Source organism: Hemiscyllium ocellatum, chromosome 21 (assembly GCF_020745735.1).
Source record: "Hemiscyllium ocellatum isolate sHemOce1 chromosome 21, sHemOce1.pat.X.cur, whole genome shotgun sequence".
In the NCBI taxonomy this organism is placed as follows: domain Eukaryota; kingdom Metazoa; phylum Chordata; class Chondrichthyes; order Orectolobiformes; family Hemiscylliidae; genus Hemiscyllium; species Hemiscyllium ocellatum.
This window is the reverse complement of record NC_083421.1, coordinates 55,202,573-55,221,754: the sequence shown is the minus strand read 5'-3', so window position 1 is coordinate 55,221,754 and position 19,182 is coordinate 55,202,573. Positions and strand designations below refer to the sequence as shown.

At 40.0% G+C, this 19,182-nt stretch overlaps 1 protein-coding gene across 1 annotated transcript in view; it reads right to left on the bottom strand.

The window, feature by feature from the left end:
• Window positions 1-19,182, bottom strand: part of LOC132825764 (hemicentin-1-like) — a 436,368-nt gene that overhangs the window by 172,894 nt on the left and 244,292 nt on the right. Inside the window, exons 43-46 of the mRNA XM_060841228.1 lie at window positions 18,030-18,126; window positions 11,972-12,094; window positions 10,087-10,248; window positions 9,667-9,948 (exon numbers count right to left, since the gene is read on the bottom strand). Coding sequence (XP_060697211.1) covers window positions 9,667-9,948; window positions 10,087-10,248; window positions 11,972-12,094; window positions 18,030-18,126 — 664 coding nt within the window. The remainder of the gene's footprint in view (window positions 1-9,666; window positions 9,949-10,086; window positions 10,249-11,971; window positions 12,095-18,029; window positions 18,127-19,182) is intronic.

Genomic DNA, 19,182 nt, shown 5'->3' with positions numbered 1-19,182 from the left:
GACATGCCAGAAAGAAAAAGTATCTTTACTTGATGCTGCCATTTCTGATTTAACTGACTATGGAAGTCCCATATTACAATATCGATACTAAATATATACATACCCTCGCTTTACATTCCTCATATTTGTAAGTGCTCTTGCCTGCTGGTTCAGGAAGCACTTATGAAAGTTGAAAAACTCAATGTTTTGAATTATGGCATTAACTTTGCAATGTATAGTGCTTTAAAAAGTACAATATATATTCTGCTTACTTGATGCTACTAGTTTTCTAAGCAGAGGGAGTCTTCAACAAGAGAAATAAAAAGTCAGCCATTGTCTGTTCAAGCCATTTTAACTCTGGGTGTGTCTGGCTATTTCCTACCCCAAAGACCTTGGGACGACTGCAACAGATAACCAGGACAACCTCCTAATATGATGTCAGACAAAGCCCTTGGTGAGCTGAGGCCATGAAATTGACCACTTAAGAGCTTTAATTGATTAGAGCTGATTAGGTTGCCATGGATCTTATTGCCTAGGATTTAGTTGCTGATGTGATGAGAGAGGCATCTCTCCAGGGACAGTTCACCTAATTATCTGCCATCCATTCTACACTCCTTGCCATCTTCAGGGAGAGGAAAATTGTGCCCGGTGTGGTCTAGAAATCCAACGGCCTTCCATGCTAAAGATTACAGACATAGGCCCTTCTAAAGATTCCCCAAAAATCATTTCCCTGAAAATCTGAATCACCTGAAGAAGGGTGACCATGGGATGTCCACATACAGGATTTAAAACAAAAATCAATTAACTCCTTGAGGCTGAAATAGTAAGTGACTGTAACAGAGTCCTCTAGTGGAATAATGGGAGAACTCTCCATCAATAATGACTTGGAAACAGAGGGCTACACAGAATACAAACTGAAAATATCCTTATAGGCAAGGAAGATAAAATACCATCGGCCTCTCTCTCACCCAGTTTTGGTTCTAAAATGGCACTTGCCACAAGATAGGATTGTGATGTTGATTGGAACTAAGTTGTACTTGTTCACCTTGAATGAAATATATTGTGGGGGAGGGGGTGTTTTGCAAAAGAAGTGTTTCGGGGCTGAAAATGTGTTGCTGGTTAAAGCACAGCAGGTTAGGCAGCATCCAAGGAACAGGAAATTCGACGTTTCAGGCCAGAGCCCTTCATCAGGAATGAGAAGGGGGTGCCAGGCAGGCTAAAATATGAGCATGAAAACAGCACTCTGACTTTTAATTGACATACCTAATCTAGTATTCACATTTTGACTCGATCTATTGCCTTTCCTCCAGCTTAGAGCTCTCAATACTTCAGAAACCTTTTTCATTCAAATGTTGCATTGGCAATGGGGCAAGTGGACTAGTAAGTGAGCACTAGTTTGCTAGCACCATCATGTCTTTAGCCATTTTGGGAGGCCAGATAAGGGGTGGAACACCTGCTGAACTGCAAACGGTGGTCAATTGTTAAGAAGTCAATTATCATAGCTGATTAACCTGCTAGCTGGCCTTTGGGACCCCAGTCACTTTGACAGTACAGCATCTGCCTAAAGACAGATTCCTGGCAGCACACCCCAAAACCAAAACAAGCTTTGATGACTTCCTTTCCCAATAGTCTTAAATGTGGCGACAAGCTACACTGCAGAGAGGTTCCCCAACACAATAACAGCCTGTAAACTGTGGTTATCTATCTAATTTTAATTTTTTTAATGTTGGTGAAAGGGTGCTCAATGGTGTGTTGGCCATTTGGCTTCTAATTGACAAATCTGGGAAATAAATCCACTTCACTGACTGCTTCAGACACGATGCAAGTATGGGAACTCCAATTTATGACAATTCCAGGCATCCAACCCAAAATAGAAAATCCTACTCATGGCACTATTATTAGCCCTAGATGTGAATTTCCTAAAATTTTGTAAATATATTGCTATTCACAGAACCTTAATGCCAATCACCCACTCTGACATTACAAGGTCTTATGGCACAGTGTAAGCACTCTACCTCTGTACCAGAAGGTCCATGTTCCAGGACTTGTTGACCATGGAAGATAGATTTGTAATATGGCAAAACAGGTTATCAGTCTGTAAATCCTTTCAATACATCAGACAACGGATTGTAAGAATGGGAACATTTCCTGGTTAAGATGAGAGTGGTGCTGGAAGTGCACAGCTTCATCAGGGGGGGCTCCTGCCCAAAACATTGATTTTCCTGCTTCTCAGATGCTGCCTGACCTGCTGTGCTTTTCCAGCACCACTCGAATCTTGACTCTCATCTCCAGCAACCGCAGTTCACTTTCGCCTAGTTGAATTTCTTGGTCAACCATACTACAGAAAGCATTGCCAAGCCATTGCAGTACTTTGCTCATAAGCGTGGACCAATCCAACAGAAGTCCACTGCTCAATCCTTGGAAGCAAGGGCAGGACAAAAGACAGACAGACAGACAGACTCTGTCAATGGTAACTCAGGGAATGCAGCATTGGATTGAATGTTAATTGGATGTTTATCCCAATCAGATTAACCAGCCTAACCACATCTGGTTTTAAGAAAACACTGATTTTAAATCTTCAACAAGTGACCTTTTAGGTTAATGCGTTGCCTGTCTGTGATTCTGGGTCTAATTGCAGTGCTTCTATTGAAAAGATGCGGAAGATGGAGACAACGTGTAGCCAGAGGCTCATGACTCGGGCCACAATATTCATATATAGACATTAGATGCCACAGGAGGGGAGATTAAACTAAACCATATCTCAAGGTAATTTGCTTTCCCACTGTCCTGAACGTACTGCTCACAGTTAAGCTGTCACAATTAGGTATTAGGCTGTTGATTGCTATTACCCTTCCCCATCCTGGTGAAATCTGTAAACATTTGGCCACAAGTTGGAGTAACATTTGGGTTGGGCTGTAAAAACGGTCCACTGTTGGTTGTTAATCAGACTACCATCTGGAGAATAAGCTGGTTCCAAAATGAAGGCTACAAAATTGTGGGGGGGAATATGTATGTAGTCCATATAAATTTTCCAGCAGTTTTCTTTTTCTTGACTGATTAATAGGCTTGTAAATAAAATTAAAACCAGACACATAAAAAGGCCAAAGAGAAAAAGATTACCTTTGACCCCAAGACAAAATAAGCACTGGGTAGAAGTGATGAGATAGAACGTTCCAAGAAAACATAATGGCAATCAGCTTAATGTATTGTTCAGTGAACTGATTAGTGGAAAGTCCTAATTTCATCTGCTAACACTCAGGATTGTTTCTTCTAAGATGCATAAAAATAAATGCTACAGTTTGGAAATGACAGACAATAATGTTAATGACAAGCCTGAGTATTCTCAGATTAAATTTTTCCTCAGTGCTATTTTATTGTCAGGATATACTTCATAAAACTACACACTGTTTTAAAAATCGTGGCAGAAGAACTGAAGACTGATGTGTAAAGTGCTTGTTTAATTGCCAAGTTTATAAAAAAAAAGGAGAAAATCAGAGGTTAAAAGAGAACTCCCTGTTCACTCAGTACCAATCTTCTGTCCCTCCCATCTCTGCAATAGCACACTGGAACTGAAATAGGAACAAAACTCATACACACTCATATGGTACTCATAGTATTACATATACTCATGTAAAAGCAGACTACATAATTTTTGGCCTAAAAGAAACATATTTTCATATATACCTCAGGTAAAATATCGCTATTTTTCAGGGATTTTGAAGGATTTCAAAAAGAAGTGTTATTAGTTTGTTACATATTTATTTTGTATTGGATGGAATAGTTTGTAATGTTATAAAATAAAAATGCTAATAATCAAGGAGGATCTTGCAGGGTTGTGATTTTTATTTTATTCCATCATGGCAATGTTTTCTGGATTTCATTTGGACTTAAATCAAGCATACATTTGACCCCTTGAACTATGAATAAGAGAACCTATGATGGTGCCAAAGTAAGTTAGTCTCAATATTTAAACTTTTACATGAATAAATACAATGATCTGTTTCTCACTCGGTTTATTGAAGGAGCTAACTGGACTTTTATGGAATACCCACTGTAATGATTGGAACCAGGGTAAGGTAGATCTCATTGACAATGAGATCCTTCATTGAGATTGTTAACTTGGGCCAATCTGGGAGCCCTGGTTAACAAATACAAACAAGAGATTTACGTTAGAGCCTGGGTGTCTCTGGAGAAGGAGCACGCGGTGTCCACCAACACCCTGGAGTTGTTCAGGGAGAGGTGGGCGCCGCAGGGAGTGGAGTGCATCATTTCCCCCTCCAACTCTATTTTGATTTAGTCCCTGCCCTCCCCTTCACTGTTTTGATCACACAGCATTGCCCTTTGATGTGAAGGGCACTGCTCGTCACAGGCCACTCGGGTGTTTTCCTACTTTTCCTGGTGGTGGAAATTAAATAAAGATTTGTGCACTTTATGTCTCTCACTGTGTCTCACAGCTGCACACACACACACACACCATGGGTGCTGGGAAAAAAAATAAGCACTACCGCAGTTAGGCGGTAGTGTGGGGGTTAATTTAAAAAAATAAACAGGACTGTATTGCCCTTTGACGTGAAGGGCACTGCAAAAAAAAAAAAAAAAAAAAAAAAACAAACAAGAGATTTACGTTAGAGCCTGGGTGTCTCTGGAGAAGGAGCACACGGTGTCCACCAACACCCTGGAGTTGTTCAGGGAGAGGTGGGCGCCGCAGGGAGTGGAGTGCATTATTTCCCCCGCCCACTCTATTTTGATTTGCCCTCCCCTTCACTGTTTGATCACACAGCATTGCCCTTTGATGTGAAGGGCACTGCTTGTCACTGGCCACCTGGGTGTTTCCTATCTTCCTGGTGGTGGAAATTGAATAAAGATTCGTGCACTTTGTGTCTCTCACTGTGTCTCACACCCGCACATACACCCCATGGGTGCTGGGGAAAAATAAGCACTACCGCAGTTAGGCGGTAGTGTGGGAAAAAAAGAAAAAAGAAATAAAAGAAAAAAGAAAGAACAGGAATGTGAGTCTGGGTGTCCTTGGAGAAGGAGCACGCAGTGTCCACCAACACCCTGGCGTTGTTCAGGAAGAGGTGGGTGCCGCAGGGAGTGGAGTGCATTATTTCCCCCGCCAACTCTATTTTGATTTAGTCCCTGCCCTCCCCTTCACTGTTTTGATCACACAGCATTGCCTTTTGTGAAGGGTACTGCTTGTCACTGGCCACTCGGGCGTTTCCTTTCTTCCTGGTGGTGGAAATTGAATAAAGATTCGTGCACCTCGTGTCTTTCACTGTGTCTTACACCTGCACACACACAAACATGGGTGCGGGGGAAAAATAAGCACTACCGTAATGAGGCGATAGTGTGGGGGTAATGAAAATGAAAAAAAGAAAAAAAGAAAAACAAATAAACAGGAGATTCAGAGAGTCTCTTCCTTTAAGGGACTGGTTCGAGCTGGCTGTTCACAACCTATGTACTATTCACATGTAAATAAAGGGTGGCTTGGTGATGAGATACCTGCCTCCTTGGAGTTATTTCATCTACTAACTCATTACTTTCGTTATAATAGTTAGAGAAGGAATGAACTACTTGAACATTAGGTTTGTTGGTAGAGCTATGGTAGGGAGAATGTCTATATTTAAACAGATTTAAAACAATACTGATTGCTTTGTTACACTGTAAATTCAACTCACGAGAAGTTAACTATCCAGGAATGGACAATCAGACCAAATTATTTTTCATAACAATGGGATATTGATTCCCCTCACATTGGAGTCATAAATACAACTGTATGTTCAAAAATATAATTTAATGAAATGCAGAATTCCCAGTACTAGGTTACTGCTGTGGCATATTTTCTCGGACAGTTATTTTAAACTCAAACCTTTCTCCTTGTTAGAATATCATATCATAGATCACAGAATCCCTTCAGTGTGGAAGCAGGTCCGTCAGTCCACTGAATCCACACCAACCTTCCAAAGTATCCCACCCAGGCCCACCCCTAACGCTATCCCTGTAACCCTGCATTTCCCATAGCTAATCCACCTAGCCTGCACACCCCTGGACGCTAAGGGTCAATTCAGCATGGCCAATCCACCTAACCTGCACATCTTTGGATTCATCAATATTGAATTTATTATGAAATGTTTGTCTATGTGCAATGACCTTTGAAGTTTCATGGAGAATTATCTGATGAAGTTTTGTGAGATTTGTCTGAGTATTATCTATTTCATATACCTCAACAAGTAAGTCAACATTGATTTTAAAAATTATGTTTACAGAAAAGAGCACCTTGATTCCTGAATATTCATTTCAAGGACAGCGTCATATTGAACCTATCCTCATATATACTCACCAATTCAAGAATATGTACATGAACAAAGATAAAGTTGCCATAGTCTTACCAGACGATAGCATTGTTCTCTCATAGAGAGAGTGAGTGAGAAAGAAAGAGATGACTAGTGATAATTTAACCTGAGGGTCACCATGCCTCAGGCGAGGTAAGAGGTTGATAAGGAGAGTCCTTCACAATAAACTCAGCCAGTGCAGGAATTGAACCCACAGTGTTGGCACCACTCTGCATTGTAAACCTGACATCCAGCCAGCTGAGCAAACCAACCCATATACTCACTTTGACACAAACATACACCATTCTCTCACATGTACATACCACCACATGCTCACACGCATATACCATAAGACTCACAAACACACACTCGCATACACTCAACGCATGTTCAAATACACAAAAACATCAATACACTCTCATTCACATGTCAGCACATTCTCTTGTACCTGCAAACACATTGTCATACATGTAAGCACCAAAACATGCTGTCATGTCTACACTCAACAATGTGCACACTCTTGACAGAAGCATGCATCAACACACAACTCAGCAAGGTCAGTGAATGATGATAAGGAATGGGTTATGTGGCTATTTTTTTCCCTTTCCTAGCTTAGTACACTTATAGCGAGGCACAGCCCACAGCTTGACACTGGGACCATTCAGACTCCAAATATCTGTTCTAAGCTGGAACTTCGGCAAAGTCCAATTTTAAATTGAAATAAAAATCAATTTTACAAAGATGCATAAATACTTATCAACTCGTTGATCATAATCTTAAATGTATCCGTCACAAGCTTACTGAAAATTGTGGTAAATTGCGAACATTTTAAATTAACAATTGCCTAAAGAGTTTCAGGCTTAAACACAAATTACGGCTCATTTGATGCCCCATTTCATAAAACCCTTTTTATACTAAACTATGAAACATTGAGAAAGTGGACAGAATTAATTAAATGCCAAAGTGCCCTTACACTAGAGGCTTCACATTTAATGCTTTACTCATACAAATTTTATTTATCTTGAAATAATATACACAGAAGGGATAAAAAAAATTACATGTTTGAACTGATCATATAAGACAATGGATTAATTAGGGATAACTCACAGGTAGGAAGCTAGGAATCCTTTATTTATTTTAGAGGTTCTGGCAGACGTTCTAGGTCATGGCTTAGAATTTCTGATCAAATGCGTAACTTCATTCAGTGTAATTCCCCCAATTTGTTGATGCAAAAAAAAAAATTCAGAGCTTCTAAGTACTGATTGAAACTTGCATGTCCAAAATCTTTTCTGCTGGTTTTATAACATTGTGTTTGAAACAGGCCTTGCTCACAAAACTTGGTGTGGCCTCCAGGGCATACACACCACCACTGATAGGTCCATCATAACATTTGTTTTCAGACCTTTGCGAAAATGAAAATGGAACCTTTGATTATGAGGGCATTAATAGATACGTTTGGCAATTTTTTTATGTCCACTATGTACATAACAAGTGTTAGTTTTAGTCATTTAAAATAAGGTTACTCATGAGATGTGGATTGACACTAAATCAAAATGATTTTGTTCTGTGATAAACACATTTTCTGTGTATTAATCAAACTTTACCAAATTACCATTCTTCAGTACGTCTGCAGAGATCTATTAAAGCAAAACTGTATGTAAAAACACTCTCCAATTCTTCTGATTCTTGACAGTTTTTTGCATTTAATGTTATGTAAATTAGATTGAATGGAATTACTTGTGAGATAAACATTTGGATGTGACTTACGCTGGAAAACCCCAATGCAGAAATTTGATCTCAGGTTAATCACAAAAGGAAAGGACAGTACAGGGCATTGGGAATAAGGAACAGGTGTGTGAGAAAGACAGCCAGACAGGAAGCAAATCACAATTTTGGCCAAAACATCTCAATGTTGCTATAGCAAGCAAACAGTGAACTAACAGTTTGAAGCATCTTGCATGAAAAATGGTATAAATATGGCATGTCTGTTCTTCAGCAGCTGGATTGTATTAACACAAATATACTCATAAATTATCAGCATCCCATTTTAATCTCTCCAGTGTATTTTATGGAAACTTGAAGGATTTTTTTTCTACAATATTATTTATGGGTCTATAGAGAGAAGAATGATTGTCAATTTGTAACAGAATAAAATCATTAACCCTTTGGGTAGTAAATTACACCTTATTTGTATTATCTGTTATACAATGTAAAGTTATTCTCTATCCACAAATGTGACTGATTTTACATTAAAACTTACAATTGGCTACACTGGATATTTCACTAGTGGATAAATTGCAGACTAAACCTAGATACTGAATTGTGGTAGGTTATTCAAGTGCAGTGGAGGTCACCATTGCCTATTCCAATAGTGTCCTTATCAGACAATGCCTTATTTCAAGCAGTGTTGATTCACTGGGAAATCTCAAACCTGGGCTGGTTGGCCATTTGCAATGTCTAAACAATGGTCACAACCATAGTCCGATAACAGTCAAATATTGCATGAACTGGACACCAAGGACCAATTGCAAAACCAGTTGAACTATACAACTACCTTAGTGGCTCTTGAAGTGCAGTCTGTGGGAGTCCTCTGGACTAGTCCAAATGCAGGTCAGGGCCACACAAGTCCACAGATGAAGCCATATGAGAACTGGGCAGTATGCTCTGCCCAAATACTTGTAACATCACACACCAGACAGGACTCCCAAGTGTTAGATGCTAGCAATAGCAATTGGATTTTATAAGCTACCGTTATAACGTTCTGCAAGATGGGATTTTTAAAAATTGTAAATCCAAACAGGAAAAAACTGAATGAGCAACTCCACGTAACTTTTTATCAGAACAGGACCATTCTTCCTTTTAACTCTTTATCTTTAACCTGAGTTATATTTTTGCAATGACATGTAAGAGAGGGTGGGCGACATGTAAGAGAGGGTGGGCAAGACTGGTGACCTTAGCTTCTCCTAAACAAAAGAGACCCTGAAAACTAACGTTTTAGCTAACAGTCAGATAACTCACTACAGTCTAAGGATGGAAATGGAGGCCATTTTTGAGTCTGACTTTGAAACTCACAATCACATCTTGAGACATTTCAGAGGAATAACCAACAGTTTTAAAACACCCAGATGAGCACAGCAATCAAGTGACACCAATAAATCTGATAATGACAGTCACTCAAATGAATAGACTTCCGCTTCATCCAGTTAACCTGTTCTGGACACTACAACTATTTTATTATGAGATCTAAATGTATTGGCCCTTTCTTTAACTCTTCTATCTTATTACCGGCTGACCATATAACTAATCAGATGATAAGTGACATCTGTTCAAAACAAGTAGTAACTCAAACGCTTACCATGAACACTCAAATCAAACTTCCTGTCTGATTGTCCAGCCACATTAATAGCCAGACAAGTGTACCGGCCTGTGCTGTCTTCCTGTGCCGTTTGAATTTTCAGAGACCGTCCTTCGTTCTCCACTTGGATGCCTCGTCTGTTCACCACAGGACGCCCATCTTTCATCCATGTCAATGTTGGCCATGGAACTCCATTAGCTTCACATTCTAACGTGATCTCAGCTCCCCTGGTAATTGAAATTTCTGTTGGCTGCCTATCACCATTCTTGATACTAGGCATCACTGAAACAGAAAGATAAAACCGCCAAGGGTTGACGCAAACTTCAGATCACATAGGGAGAGGTACTCCAGAGATATTGCGATATCTAAAACACTTCCATTATATAAAATATTTCACCTTCTCAATTTACCCACACTCACCATAAACCTCCACACTATAGTCTTGTTTGTTTGTCCCAGCTAAATTAGTCCCTATGCATGTGTAGTTTCCAGCATCTGATATCCGAGTTTGAGATATTTGTAGCATTTGTCCACCAGAGGAAACAGTAATTCTATCATCTTTCACTGTAGACAGTGGTTTTCCTGTGGTTGGTAGTAAGGAACAGAGACAGAAAATATTAAGAAAGAGATAAGCAGGTCTGGATTTACAAAAGCAAACCTAGACAAAATATTTTTAAAAATTATTTCTTCTCATTATTAATCAATTTTTTCTTTAGTTAAATAAAACTCATTACTCAACCCTACATTCAATGCCATAAAACAATGGAATTATAGGGCTGGATGTTCCTGAAAAATCCCTCAGAATGGTCAAGATGCAGTGTTATTAACCTGCAAATCAATCAGGGATTAAGACATTTGATACAAATTGAAGTTCCAAAACTTGATTATTAATTTGCATCACTCCAATCTTAGGCTGCCCTTTATTTTTAAGAACCTTCTACACCTGCACATTAATCATCCAGCAAACTCACCACAGTAAGTTAAGTAAAGAGTGTATGCCTTCGATAGCCTTCTCCGGTCACAAAGTGTACATAATACTTCATATTAATAAGATTTTGTTGCAATATTCTAACTTCAGACAAACAACTAAACAGGTTTACCTTCATTTTTGTATAAGTGAATTCTATAGCCTCATTTAAAAAATCTAGGAACTTATGCTTTTGAGCCCAACCTTTTAAAAGATTTGTTTGCACATGAGGAAAACACCCTGCTGTTCTAATTGTTTGATGGCTTTACTGTTGGGAATCCTTATTAATAAAAATATAAAACTCTTGTAGTGAACAAACAAAATTTCAATTGAACTTTATTTAAAGAGAGAATTTCTCTCCTCCAGTCTGCCCCAAAACCTAAAAAACTAAATTGCTTGAACACGTTATTATTCCGAGGAACCTAGTCACTCTATAATTAACTTGTTGACCTTTTTTTTTCCTATAGTTTATCTCCAGGCAATGTAGTTTTACAACCACTTATTAGAAACCAACTGCTGTTTTAACCAGACAACAGGTTCAAGAAAGCCAAATTCTTAAAGGGACTATCACTACAAGGTAAAATGGTGTACTTTTTCCCTAAAAGCCCATAGATCATCAGAGTATCTTACTTCCTTTAACAAAGTCCATATCATTTACAAATATTGAAAACAACAATGGTCTAGACACTGATCACGAAGGATATAACTGTTCATACCACACTACACTTAAAAACAAAACTAAATCTCTTACTTTCAACCAAGTTTCAGTTCACACAATTAAGAATATTGCTTAGTAACAACTCAACTGATGAAGTGGTTATGACTTTCTTTCAAAGTCAAAGTTCCTTACCACATGTCTACAAATTTGGTATAGATTCATCAAAATAGAAACCTGCATCCCCCTTCTAAGTGATTAAAGACTTAACAACAATCTAGATTTGTTCAATACATTGCATCAATTGCATGACACTTTGACCTTTTACTATAAGTTCTGTGTCCTATGATCCTTTCCCACTAGTTACCTGATGAAGGAGCAGCGTTCTGAAAGCTTGTATTTTCAAATAAACCTGTTGGACTACAACCTGGTGTTGTGTGATGTTAAAAAAAATATAGCAGGGTGCTTGGTGGCTTAAACTACCAGTTGAATAGAAAATGGAAGAAGAATCTTTTCAACTTAACAGACAATCCATTTGCCTTACTTCGTCTTCATGAGTATCCAACTCAGGTTTTCAACCAGTCTAAGTAGAATTTGTGATTATAAAGGATGGATGAATGGATTTGCTGTCTGCAGCAAGATCATCTAATTAGAAACACAGTACAATTTACTGATGAACTTACCATTCTTTTGCCACTCAAGGATCGGGTAAGGAATCCCAATGCAATCACAAAACAAACTCATTGTGTTTCCTTCAATTACTGTCACAGGTATTTGTTCCTTTAATCCATAAAATGTTGGAGGCACTGAAAAATATTTCAAAACATAGCATGTCAGAGTAAATATTGTGCTTATCACTAACTGATCTTGTGTGATTGTCAACAAAATGTAATTACTTCTCCTCACAGCTCATGTTATTCCACCCATAGCTGCACATTTGGCTGAGAATCACAGAAACAGAAGATTATAGCATGGAAGATGGCTATCCTGCCATATTGTCCATGCTGAGTGACAAGTAGCCATCCAGCCTTACTACAATTTCCAGCTTTAGTCTGTAAGAACATTGGAAATAGGATCATGATTTAGCCATTTGGCCTCTCGAGACTACTCCACCATTCATCTAGATCATAACCCATTTTCAAATCAAGCACAATTTCCCAACACTATTTTTATTGCAGTTAATGTCTATAAAGCTATTCAGCTCTGTCTTGGGCATACATTATGTCAATAGATTTGCATGCTACTGCCCTTCAAATGAATAGCCATATTCTTTTGAAATAATGATAGTTTCTGCCATTACTATCCTTTCAAGCAGTGAGTTTCACATTCTCATGACCATGTTGAATTTTTTTATTCACTTTTCGGACATGGACAAAGCACTCACTGCTTTGTCCTTATTGCTCTTGAGAAGGTGATGGTGAGCTGCATTTTTGAACTGCTGCAGTCCACATGTTGTTGATAGACCCAGAATGCACTTAGGGAGGGAATTCCAGGGTTTTGACCTACTGGCTTGATGGCGATATATTTCTAAATCAGGAATGTGAGTTTCTTGGAGGGTAGGTTGCAGGTGATGGATTTGGAATGTGTTATCTAAGGATCTTTCATGAATTTCTGCAGTGCATCTTGTAGATAGTATACACTGCTGCTACTGAACGTTGGCATGGGAGGGAGTAGATGCTTATGAATGTGGCATCAATCAAGCTGGCTATTTGTCATGGATGCTGTCAAGCGTCTTGAATGGTGCTAGAGCTGCACCAACTGAATTGAATTGAATTGAATTTATTGTCACGTGTACTGAAGCACAGTGAAAAGCTTTGTCTTGTGAGCAATACAGACAGATCACATAGTTAAGGAGCTTAGATAAATAACAGGTAAACAGCAGCAAAAACAAAAATACAGGTATGTTAAGAGTTTGTGAGTCCAGTCAGTATTCTAACAACAGTCGGGTAGAAACTATTTCAAAACCGGCTGGTGCGTGTGTTCAGGCTTCTGTACCTTCTCCCTGATGGTCGAGGTTGGAGAAAAACATTGCCAGGGTGGGATGGATCTTTGAGAATGCTGGTGGCCTTTCCTCGACAGTGGGCCTGGAAGATGGATTCTATAGATGGGAGGTTGGCCTTTGTGATTGTCCAAGCCGAGTTCACCACTCTCTGTAACCGTCTCCGATCTTGAATGGTACAGTTGCCATACCAGGTAGTGATACATCCAGACAGAATGCCTTTGATGGCGCACCTATAAAAGTTGGCATGGGTATTCGCAGTCGTGCCAAATTTCCTCAGCTGCCTGAGGAAGAAGAGACATTGTTGGGCCTTTGTAACCAGTGTGTTCACATGAAGAGTCCAAGAAGGCTTGTTATGGATGACCACTCCCAGGAGCTTGATACTCTCCACTCGTTCCACCACTGTGCTGTTAATGTGTAGGGTGGCATGAGTAACATCCGCCAAAAGAGCTGGGCATCACTTGACCAATCCGGTCAAGTGGGGAGTATTCCATTATAATCCTGACTTGCGCCTTGTAGATGGTGGACAGGCTTTAGGGAGGCAGGAGGTAAGTTACTCATCGCAGTCTTCCTTGCCTCTGACCTGCTGTTATAGCCACTGTGTTTATGTGGTGAGTTAAATTGAGTTTCTGGTCAATGGTAATCTTCAGGATGTTGATAGTGGGGGATTCAGAGATGGTAGCATCATTGAATACCAAGCGGTGCTGCTAAACTGTCTCTAACTGGAGATATTCATTGCCTAGCATTTAAATGGCACAAATTTTACTTCACACTTGCTAGTCCAAACCTAGATATTGTCCAAATCTTGTTGCATTTGAATGTGGACTGCTTTAGTATTTCAGAAATCACAAATGATGCTGAACATTGTACATTCAGTGACAAACATCCGCCCTGAAAAAGCAGGGAAGGTCATTGATAAACCAGCTGAAGATGGTTAGGCCTAGAACACTATCCTGAGGAACTCCTGCAGAGATGCCCTGGAGCTGAGATGACTGACCGCCAACAACCAAGATCATCTTCCTATGTGCCAGGTATGACAGCAACAAGCAATGAGTTTGCCCCCTAATTCCAACTGACTCTAGTTTTACTGGGGTCCTTGATGCCACCTCGGTTGAAAGTGGCCTTGATGTCACCTCATCTCTGGAATTCAGCTCTTTTGTCCATGTTTGTACCAAGACGGTAATGGGGCCAGAAGCTAAGTGGCCCTGGCAGAAACCAAACTGGACATCACTGAGCAGGTTATTGCTGAACAGATGATGTTTGATAGCACTGTTGTTATTAACTTCCAACAGCAATTGGCTGGGCTGGATTTGTCTGGCTTTTCACATACAGGACATATCTGGGCAATTTTCCACATTGCCAAGTAGATGTAAGTTTTTGAGCACAAGTTTTCGGTACTATTGCTGGAATGTCGTCAAGGCCAATAGAATTTGCAATATCCAGCGTTTCCAAATATTTCTGGATATCAGCTGGAGTGAATTGAACTGGCTGAAGACTGGCATCTGTGATGCTGGGGATCAGTGGAAGAGGCCAAGATAGATCATCCATTTGACACTTCTGGCTGAAGATTGTCATGTGTGCTATCGCCATGTATTTTATACTCTGTGTTGGACTCTTAATATTGAGGATGAGGATATTTGTGGAATCTCTCCCATCAGTGAGTTGTTTAATTGACCACCACTGTTCACGACAGGATGTGGTAGAACTGCAGAGCTTAGATCTGATCTGTTGGTTGTGGGATTGCTTCAGTCTATCTGCACTTGTTGCTAATGCTGTTTGACATGCAGATAGCCTTGTTTGGTAGCTTCACCAGGTTGACCCTCCTCTGGCTCGATGGCAGAGGCTGAGTGGAGGATATGCTGGGCCATGAGGTTGTAGATTGTGATTGGAACAACTGTGCTGCTGTTGATGGCCAACAACACCTTATGGATGCCCAGTGTTACTGATGATCGAGAATGGATTGATGGGGCAGCAATTGGCCGGGTTGGATTTGTCCTGCTTTTCACGTGCAGGACGTATCTGGGCAATTTCCACATTGTCAACTAGATGCAAGTTTTGGAACATAAGTCTTTGGTACTATTGCTGGAATGTCGTCAAGGCTGATAGAATTTGCAGTATCTAATAATTTTGTCTTCCTGGTGCTGTCCATCATCTTGAGCTGGGTTATTGCTCAATCAGAGCCAAGGGCATTCTTATATGTTTTTCAAGGTGGTGATCATTCGTTTTGTGGAAGTCTGAACAGTGAATGTTAGTTTTGATGCCCCGGGGTTTTTTTGGAATGGAAGCCTGGAGCGAGATTTCTTCAAAATACTGACCAATCCCCAAACAATGCTTAACACATGAGTGCTTTCAATCCTTAAAACAGCTCTGACCTCAAGTTACTGTTGGAGTATTGCCTAGCTTTTATTTCAGATTAGAAAAAAACTCCCCAGTCACAATCAGCTTGGCCTTTGTGCCTTACTACTCAGTTTCAGTGAGTCAACAGACACTGTGTTGTGTCTCATTTCTACCCATCTGTCAGGGAAGTGCCTCAATGAATCATTCTCTGTCGACTGAATGAAGCCACTGACAGCTAGATGTGTGATCCATTCCAGTAATGCTTGTAAAAGTGAGGCCAGATGCTCCACAACATTGAAGCATTTTAACTTAGTGGCGGTGGGTGATGGGATCAGCAGCTCAGATTCAAAAGAAAAGCACAAAGATCTTTCTTGATGTGTTTACAAAGTGACAACATTAATTGCCATCATGTATGTCTTCTGCATTAGGCAGCATTGGAAATAATAATAGTTGGGGTCTCCAGTGACCTTCGACATGAAACCTTTAAGAGTTTCTCACCAGTACTGGAACATACAGCACCACAACTGTGCTAGCAATTGAACTAAAACACTTCAGTACAGCATCAGATTTGTTCCATTTCACAGAATTATTTTACAGTGAAGATATGTGTGCTACCTCTGGTTTGTGCATTATCTGGTGATGATCAGCGGGGAGATTATTTCACTGCTGGCACCTGAAGGATTCACCCTTTCTCACAGTAAGCACAGCAGAGGGGCAGAGCTCATTAAGTTAATTGGACACAGAGGTTGACACTGATACTCTAGTGAGTACAGTGAGAGCATTGCACTAATGAAGGCACTGTCTTTTGGACGAGACATTAAAAACTAAGCCCCCATTTGCCTGCTCAGATAAACAGATCTGAGATAAACAGACATTGCTATGTCACTCCTTTTGAGATGAGCGGGGGGGGAGTTGTCCTTAATGTTCTGGAGAACTCCTGGATCATAATCACAAAAAAACCATCTGATCATTATCACTGCTTTTTGTTGATGTTTGCTGAGTGCAAGTTGGTTGTTGTGTTTCCTACATCACAGTGGTGATCACCAATGCACCTAATTTCTTTTGGCAGTGTTGACCTTTGAGGTTCATGTGCGGCAATCACACCCACATGCAGAAATCAATGTGTTAGCATGCTTCTCAGCAGCTGCATGGCCAAGAATCTTAGAAAGAGCATTGATGTGACTACACTTTAAAAGTAATTTATCAGCTGTGAAGAACTCTGAGATGGCAGGCTGTCATGAAAAAGGCAATGCAAATTCAAGGTGCTCTTTTTTCCAAGTCCCAAATTTCACAGGACTTTAAACTATGGAAGCACAGGCTTGTACCAGAAGAGGGGAGTTCCTCCCACCTCCCTCCCTTTTGTCCTCTATCGCTGTTCTGTGGACTTCCAGTGCAAGCACCTGATTCTAGGGGTCAATACCATCAGAAATTGTTTATCAAACAGTAAGTCACAAAGCCAATATCTTGTGTAGGTTTATTCCAAGAACCTTTCGTTTAAATGTCATGGTCACAATCGCAGAAGAGCCATTCACTATAACCAATCAATAGCCATTTGGTTAACTGCCCATACAGTGACTCAGTTACACTCTTCTAAGTTTTTAGTCCAAATCTGTTCAGGACAATTTGGAACCAAATGTTTTGTTCTGGACATTTTCTGATCAACCTGTTCAGAGATGTTACTGTACTCTGAAGGAGGTGGGACTTGAACCTGGCTGCCCTGGCTCAGAGGTAGGGAAACTACCACAGCACCACAAGTAACCAAATGTTGTGCTATGGAGCATAGCAGGGAATCATAACCTGCAGCAGTCAGTTTGGGAATAGTGACACATAATTACTTAGACTGATTAATGCTTCTAAAGAGCTTCATTTCTTATGATAAAAACACTGCAGACTTAAGTTCCTTTCTGTTTCTGATTCAAAATTTCTGCACTGCAGATTTAAACGGGCACTCAAATGCATTAAGACCACATAAACAAAATTAAACCCTTAAGTGTTTCTCATGTAGATTTCTATAAGATAGGCACATTAAATTGCGATTGCTGGTCAGGAAATGTTCTAACTTCAAATAATACACAGTATTCTATCCAAACACAAGATATTAAGAAAGCAACTGTATCACATATTTTGCAGGGTTGTTATAGGGGTTCAGCACGGCACTAGAAAATGTTCAAGTTTCACCGTTTCTAGCATCATCACAATTCTCAAAATGTAATGCTCCTGTAAACTCATCTTCAGCGAACTGGCCTTTCCTGAGATAGAAGATTCCCAGGAATACACTCACTTTCTCATCTTGGACTATGTGAGAAAAAGCAGGGCTAATTCAAATGAGCAAAGAAGGGGATTGAACAACAAAACGGAGTCAGTCTCCTAAAAACTGTCAAACTGGTTACATACTCCCTGCTTACCCCAGACGTGTAAGTTGTAGTTCTTCTCTGTTTTTCCAGCATTATTTGAAGCCTCGCAAGTATAGCGGCCAGCATCTTGAATTTGGGCACTCTTGATCTAAAAGATTGACAAAAATAATCACACCTTTCTTCCAAAATATACAATGCTGGCTACCTGATGGAACTTTAGTCTGGATTTGGCCCTTTGAATTCAGCAATCTGAGAGGTTGGATCCCAGGACAAATTGCAAGACCAAAGCTTTGCAATCACTGATTAATCTAAAACAGTGATTCTCAAACTTTTCATCCTCTGTGATCCCATTTTAAGGCTTGGAAATTGTTGTGAACTTTCGGTGAGAACTGAGAGCGTGACCTTGTTAGAGCTAGAAGACAGCTGTTGTAATTCAGTTACAGCTCCACAGTTCTGTGACCATCTGACCCTTCATTTAGGAAGCCATGACCTAAAGGTTACACAGTGGTCAATCCTATCTAGTATCTGTCTGGCATGGCACAATGGTTAGCACATTCACCTTTGAGTTCAAGTCTCACTCCAGGACTTAAATATAAAAATCAACGATAAACTTTGGTGAATGGAGGGAATGCTGCACTAACTGAATGATGTGATTTAGGCAAAATGTTAAATAGGAGCTCCATTTTCCTGCTTGGGTGAATGTAAAAGGTCACATGGCATTATTCCAAAGAAGAGCAGAATTTCTGGCCAATGTGTATCTCTCAATTAATATCACAAACACAGACTGGCAATTAGCATATTGCTGATTGTGCGAGTTGGTTGTGTCAAATTAACTGTCACATTTCTGATGTTACAACAGTGACAACGTTTCAAAAGTAGTTATAGTAAAAGCACTTTGAGATGCCCAGTATGTGTGAAAAGTGCTACACAAATACACATTTCTTTCATTTCACTTGTTCTTACAGTTCAGGGGTCAGTTTGCAGATGATGCAAAACTTGGAAGCATAATGTGAGGAGGATAGTGTAGAACTTCAGAGGGGAAAGAGGCAAGTTGATGGAGTATGCAGATACATGGCAATGAAGTTACATGGCGGCTTGGCAGTTCAATGCTGCATCACACTGCCAGGGATCCGGGTTCAGTCCCCCCTTGGGATGACTGTCAGTGTGGAGTTTGCACATTCTGCCTGTGTCTGTGTGGTTTTCT